General features: G+C 45.4%; 2 protein-coding genes and 1 long non-coding RNA gene across 7 annotated transcripts in view; 2 read left to right on the plus strand and 1 right to left on the minus strand.

Moving 5' to 3' along the window:
• Positions 1-1,130, plus strand: part of MTMR11 (myotubularin related protein 11) — a 9,915-nt gene extending 8,785 nt beyond the window's left edge. For both annotated transcript variants that reach the window (XM_017671640.3, XM_017671641.3), the window contains exon 18: positions 319-1,130. In XM_017671640.3, the coding sequence (XP_017527129.1) occupies positions 319-474 (156 nt within the window). In that variant the 3' untranslated portion in view covers positions 475-1,130. The remainder of the gene's footprint in view (positions 1-318) is intronic.
• The window catches only part of LOC108404174 (uncharacterized), a 26,904-nt gene extending 24,959 nt beyond the window's left edge, over positions 1-1,945 (minus strand). For 3 of the 4 annotated variants that reach the window (XR_001854880.3, XR_001854879.3, XR_012130345.1), the window contains exon 1: positions 1,548-1,792. This is a non-coding gene — a long non-coding RNA (uncharacterized lncRNA). Of the gene's footprint in view, positions 1-1,547 lie in introns of all 4 variants that reach the window. The other variant, XR_001854878.3, reaches the window with a different exon arrangement.
• On the plus strand, positions 1,945-6,134 carry SF3B4 (splicing factor 3b subunit 4). Its single transcript, XM_017671644.3, has 6 exons — positions 1,945-2,086; positions 2,480-2,608; positions 2,869-3,411; positions 3,724-3,930; positions 5,362-5,535; positions 5,733-6,134. The coding sequence occupies exons 1-6, from the start codon at positions 2,053-2,055 to the stop codon at positions 5,918-5,920; spliced, it is 1,275 nt and encodes a 424-aa protein (XP_017527133.1). The 5' UTR covers positions 1,945-2,052; the 3' UTR covers positions 5,921-6,134.
• The last annotated feature ends 562 nt before the right edge of the window (positions 6,135-6,696 follow it).

Here is a 6,696-nt window from a genome sequence, read left to right on the forward strand (position 1 = left end):
GAAAGGCAAAGGGCTAGAGGGATTGGGAAGTGAATCCTGCTGGTATTAAAGTGGATAAGTTTGGGAGTATGCAGTGTGGGAGAAACTGCTTGTGGAACCTAGGGCATAGTTGGAAGGTGCTAGAAGTGATGGTAACTAGACTTATTGTGGGGATCATTTCATAATATATAAAAATGCTGAATCACTTATGTACCTGAAACCAATAGGATATTATATGTCAATTATTCTTCAATTTAAAAAAATGTTGTAAGTAGCAGTTCTTCGAAGAGAACTAGAGTTGCAGTAACATTCCTCTGCCTCTTTTCACCCCCTCCTCAGATAGGCCTCTCAGCTCCCACAATCTCTGGCCTCCAGGAAGAACTAACCCATCTTCAGGAGCTATTAAGAAAATGGACACCAAGAGTATCTCCTAAAGATAACTCCAAGGAAAGAGATCCAAATACCACTCTTTACCAATCCCAATGGAATTTCTGACTTTTTCATGGGCAGGGCAAGGGCCGTCTGGGGTGAGGGAGGGTCCTAATTCGATTTTTCTTATCTGCTATTGCTTTTACATTGCAATCCTCATCAAGCCCAGTGACTTTTCATTGCAGATGGATGGTGCTAACTTTCTCTCCAACTCTTGCCCTGTCCTGTTTGGGTTCTCACAACTTATGTGTATATATATATATATATATATATATATATATATATATATATATATATATATATATATATATATACACACACACACACATACACATATATATAAAATTTGATTGGAACGAATTTAAAGAATTAAAAAACAAGTGCTTCCTTTGCTTTTGACGATTTGTGATTTGAGGCAGAAACAAATCAGTCCACATGATTGCCTTTTTTTTTCAAAGTGATTCCATTCCTTTTGGATATCCAGCTGTTTAAAACTGAGATCAGAGATGCTGTTCCTCAGTCTCCACAAGATGGCTCAGAGACCTCATTCTCACCTCCTCTTGCTGCTGCTTTAATTCCCATTTCTATTTCTTCCCTTTAGTTTTACATGGGTATGGAGTAGATGTGGGTGGATGTGGGAGACGGACCCTGTCTTTTCCAATTGTGTATTTTTCTAGTGACATTTCTATTTAAGAAGTTCATTAAAGCACAGTATTTATATACATTGCTAGCAGTGTTTCTTGTGTCAGAATAAAGGATCCTAAGAGAGCGGTAGGTGGAGTGTGCGTGTGACCCAAGAGGATGGCATCCACCTTGTGGATGCTAAGGAAGTAAGGAGATCGATGCGGTGAGATGTGAATTCTCTCCTGTAATTTGGGACAAGGGTTGTCTTTTAGGCTTCCCATTAAGCTGTGGATGGGGCAAAAGCATACCAAGACGTTGTTGCTGGGGTCGGGGTGTATTCTGAAAGTCAAACCAGATCTCTGGGCTTCAATATCAACCAACCCTCAACCTTGGGTCATACTGCATCGCTGAACCTTAGCTTCCCCTCACCCCGCATGCAATAATGACTTCGGAGAGCTCATACGCCTCCGCAGCTCAGACATTCCGCAATCCCCTCCCGAGGGAAAACGAAATACCTGCAGCCCGGGCCAGGGCTGTGAGGCCGCACCTGCCCAAAGAATGTAGGTAGGGTAGAGAGCTGCCCCTGCGTCCGGAGGCATCCGAATCCTTGGGAGTTGGGGCGGAGGGGTGGGGAGTTCCTCAGCACTCCCTTCTTTGGGGAAACAAAAAGACCACTGGCAACAAAGTTTATGAAATGAAAATTTTGTCCATTCAGCTTTCGAATTTACATTTTGGGAAGCAGTGGAATCCGTTAATGTCTAATACTGCCTGAGGTGCGTCTGAGCGTTTGTTTCGCTTTCCCTGCCCTCACCGCTTGCACCGGACGGGACCTCATCACAAGGACTCCGTAATTCCAGGGACGGCGGGTGTCCGCGGTTCCTAAAATGGCCGCGGCCGCTTCCGTCTCCTCCCCGCGTCCCCCGCTCACTACCTCACGTCCACCTTTGTCCCGGAAGTGGAATCGGTGACAAAGGTCGGAGGGCGGGATCGCTGCTTGGAGACGGCGGGAGCTGTTTCGCCATGGCGGCCGGGCCGATCTCCGAGCGGAACCAGGGTGACTGGAAGGGATGAGTCCGGAATGGGCTCAGGGGAGCTGGGAGGCCCCGACTAGAACAAGCAGTGTTTCTGCGGGGGCGGGAAACTGGAACCCACCCCATACCCCCCGGAGGGCACGAGTCCGGCCCCCGTGCCTGCTGGCTGGAGGGTAGCCGGGTGCGAGCTGAGGCCTGTGGGTGTGATTCTGTGTGCAATCCCCTTAAGAAGCTTCTCTAGTAACTGGAGAAAGGAGGTGTAAGGGCTTAATGACGTTTTTAATCTTTTTCTTTTTGCTTCTATACCGATCTCCACCCCTAAATCCCCGGCTCGGTTCCATCCTCATGTTCCCACCACCTCCTTTTTTCCTGTTATATTCTCATCTCTGCGCTTATCTCCTGCTCTCCCTCTCTAGATGCCACTGTGTATGTGGGAGGCCTGGATGAGAAGGTTAGCGAACCACTGCTGTGGGAGCTATTTCTCCAGGCAGGGCCAGTAGTCAACACCCACATGCCAAAGGATAGAGTCACTGGTCAGCACCAAGGTGAGTACGTGGTAAGAGATGTATTATGTTACATTAGGGGACAAACTGCTCCTAGAGCGCCCCAGCAATATTCACAACTGTTTTGGAATGAGCAACCTAAGATTTCTTTCTCTTTAAGCCTAGCTCACGTTTGTATATGGAAGCATTCTCAGTTGAAGTGAGGTTATTAATTGTTCTTCGTTCTTTCAAAGATGAACGAGTTATACCTTATTTTAGTCACTTTGCTTAAGTTGTTAACTTTCCTCCTTCTACTTCCCCAGGCTATGGCTTTGTGGAATTCTTGAGTGAGGAAGATGCTGACTATGCCATTAAGATCATGAACATGATCAAACTCTATGGGAAGCCAATACGGGTGAACAAGGCATCAGCTCACAACAAAAACCTAGATGTGGGGGCCAACATTTTCATTGGAAATCTGGACCCAGAGATTGATGAGAAGCTGCTTTATGATACTTTCAGTGCCTTTGGAGTCATCTTACAAACTCCCAAGATCATGCGGGACCCTGACACAGGCAACTCCAAAGGTTATGCCTTTATTAATTTTGCTTCATTTGATGCTTCGGATGCAGCAATTGAGGCCATGAATGGGCAGTATCTCTGTAACCGCCCTATCACTGTGTCCTATGCATTCAAGAAGGACTCCAAGGGTGAGCGCCATGGCTCAGCAGCCGAACGACTTCTGGCAGCCCAGAATCCACTTTCCCAGGCTGACCGCCCTCATCAGCTGTTTGCAGACGCACCCCCTCCACCCTCTGCCCCCAATCCTGTGGTATCATCGCTAGGGTCTGGGCTTCCTCCACCAGGTAAAGCTTTTGATTCAAAATGTTTTGGGTCTAGGGTAGTGGTTGGGGAGAGGAGGGCAGGAAGAAGAAAAAAGAACCCAATAAAGGAAACATTGCATCAGTACATGATGAGAAAGGGATTGAGAGATGATGGTTGTGGTGGGGAAGAAAGTTGTTGAGTTTTTCCAGGTTGAAGGTGTTGTCTAACATTGCTTCTGACTTAAGAGGAGGGGAAAAGAGCTCTCTTGCCTGGAGAGGCCAGACTGGAACAGGCACTTTATAAAGACAGATTGCTCCTTACTATCATTAACTCTTTCTCCATTTCCCCTATAGGCATGCCTCCTCCTGGCTCCTTCCCACCCCCAGTGCCACCTCCTGGAGCCCTTCCACCTGGGATACCCCCAGCCATGCCCCCACCACCTATGCCTCCTGGGGCTGGAGGACATGGCCCCCCATCAGCAGGAACCCCAGGGGCTGGACATCCTGGACACGGGCACTCACATCCTCACCCATTCCCACCTGGTGGGATGCCCCATCCAGGTGGGTGTTCTTTTCTGGGAAAGGGAGGGATGAGCTTGGTAGAGGAGCTCAATCACCACTTAAGCCCCTGCCCTTTGTCCTCAACAATAATAGAGTCCTAGAGGCTTTTCTTCAGGCATTCTTTTATAAGAACACAAAATACTGTTTAACCACCAACTCTGTCTCTATTCTTAAATTTTTTCAAAGAAAGAGCTATGCTTATTTTTTGTTGTCTTAATTTTTACTTCCATCCTCTCCTCTGACTTCCACCCCACAGCAGTTACCTGATTGCAAATCTTAGGGGGCACTTCTGCTCCTTATTTGGCTTGACCTTTGCTCTACTTGAAACTGTCTATATCTTTCTATTTGAAAATCTTGTGTCTGGTTTTTCTGGATTCTCCATGTATCTCTCTTGACTCCTCAATCTCAGCCACCTTAACAGATTCATTTTTCTCTGCTTATACTTAGGTTTTGGGTTGGTTCTCTGTTCTGCATAGTTCTGTTACTTGTACACTGATGCCTTCTGGATCTGTATCTCAGGCCCATGGTTATGTGCATTCCAGACCCTTAATCCTGCTGCTTAGATAACAGCTCTACTTTTCTATCCCTACCTTTCAAACCTATTCTTCCTCTAGTATTCTTTGTTTTCAGATGCTTAATTAAGAGTTCTGGGAGTATTTGATTATTTCCTATCACCCTACTCTTGATACCATATCTTACTAATACCCATTAGCCCCCACTGCCAGTGCCCTAGTTCAGGCCCTATACCCTCATTATTTCATACCTGATTTATTGTAGTAGTTTTCTAACTGACATTTCAATTCCAATTTTCTCTACCTTTGTTTCACTTTCATAATTTTTCTAAAACAGATGTTCACACACCCTTGCTCAGAGTTCTCCTGTTGCTCTCTTTTATCTGGCTAAAAACCCAAACTCGTTACCATAGCATTTTAGGCTTTGCATGATCTGGCCCCTGCCCGTTACTCCCACGACTGCTGATTACTGAGTTACTGGTTTTCCTGGAACATACTGTGTTGTTTGACAAACCTGTGATTTGCACATGCTTATCTTTCCTGCCTGGGATATTCTATTCCATCCTATTGTCCACCTGAAAAATTCTTACTCATCCTTTAGAATTAGATCTTTACTCAGACAGTATCTCTGCCATGTTACCAAATCCTATCAAAAAAATCATCATTCCATTTGTTAACATACTTCTGTAGCACTGTGACAGTACTTAAATCATGGATGGAGCAAGTGAAGTTCATGAGGAGTTGATTGGGTAGTTCATTGGTGTACTGTTGGAATGGGGTCAAGGAAAAGGATACTTTTTACCAGCCTTATTTTCCATACTCTTTTCCTGCTGTTATTTCCTTTTGTTCTCTTCCTTCCCCCATTTTATTTGCCCTCTTCTCTTATCTTCCTTTTGTCCTCTTTCCTCTGTTCTCATAGGGATGTCCCAGATGCAGCTGGCCCATCATGGCCCTCATGGCTTAGGACACCCCCATGCCGGGCCCCCAGGCTCTGGAGGGCAGCCTCCACCCCGACCACCACCTGGAATACCCCATCCTGGACCTCCTCCAATGGGCATGCCCCCCCGAGGGCCTCCATTTGGATCTCCCATGGGTGAGTACGTTCTAGCCACCTCTGTCATCCTCACATACCATATTCTTGCATTTTCCTTTGTCATGCCCCATACCACCTGCCCTTTCTTTCTTTTACTTGTTATAATGCTTCTCATTGTCTATTCTTTCTCTACATTCTGCCAGTATCAACTATCTCCTATTTCTTGCTTTTGCTAACTTTTCTCTCTCTTGCTGCAGGTCACCCAGGACCTATGCCTCCCCATGGTATGCGTGGACCTCCTCCACTGATGCCTCCTCATGGATACACTGGCCCTCCACGACCCCCACCCTATGGCTACCAGCGGGGGCCCCTCCCTCCACCCAGACCCACTCCCAGGCCTCCAGTTCCCCCTCGCGGCCCACTTCGAGGCCCTCTCCCTCAGTAATTTCTCATTCTCTTTCCTCCTGTTATGTCTTCCCAACATGTTTTCAGTTCCTTGGACCAGTCACAGTTACTCTAGTTCCCTGGGGCTGAGGCAGTAATCCCTATAAGGCTTTTTTTTAAGTGTAACTTTTTCATAGGAGGTTTTATTTTTTGTTGTTGTTGGTCCTAAGTGTTTTGCAAATGCACAGAGAAAATAAAACTGAACTCCTTATTTATTCTTTGCAGTTTTTTCCTTGGCAAAGTAACTTTACCTCTTTCTGTTGAAGGAAAGGTGTAAGTATATAGGGAAGAGAATGGTAAGGTAGGAGTGAAGGTATTTATTCCATGTTTTAAAGGGTTATTCTGCAATGTGTTGTTGAAGTTGCTTACTACTGCGCACTCCAGCAATTGTTTCTTATTACATGAGTCTCATTCATTTAGTTTATGAGATAGAGACCCATTATCTATGGCATGGAGTTATTGTGTTAGGTGAGAACAGAAGTAAAGTTTCTGGAGATAAGCTGGCAAAAATATGAAGTAATATGCATAATATGCACAAAGCTATTCATTGAGGCACTATTTGTAATAACAGTAGATTGGAAACAACTCACATATCCATCTGTGAGAGACTAGTTGAATAATCTGATAAATCTACACAATCTAGTGAGTGGCAGTAAAAAAGAACAGGGAAGATACATACTCTTCTGGAGAGATCTCCAGGATATATTAAGTGAGGAAAGTATAGAATGTATAGTACGCTACCTTAGCTAAGGGTGGCACACAATATGTACATTTGTT

This window comes from Manis javanica, chromosome 4 (assembly GCF_040802235.1).
Source record: "Manis javanica isolate MJ-LG chromosome 4, MJ_LKY, whole genome shotgun sequence".
NCBI classification, from domain to species: Eukaryota; Metazoa; Chordata; class Mammalia; order Pholidota; family Manidae; genus Manis; species Manis javanica.

Excerpts from the sequence above, each read along its gene's own strand:
- SF3B4 (XM_017671644.3), top strand. The coding sequence starts at position 2,053 with ATGGCGGCCGGGCCGATCTCCGAGCGGAACCAGG. Across the intron at positions 3,931-5,361 it reads TGGTGGGATGCCCCATCCAG|GGATGTCCCAGATGCAGCTG; the intron begins GTGGGTGTTCTT and ends CTGTTCTCATAG. Across the intron at positions 5,536-5,732 it reads TCCATTTGGATCTCCCATGG|GTCACCCAGGACCTATGCCT; the intron begins GTGAGTACGTTC and ends CTCTTGCTGCAG.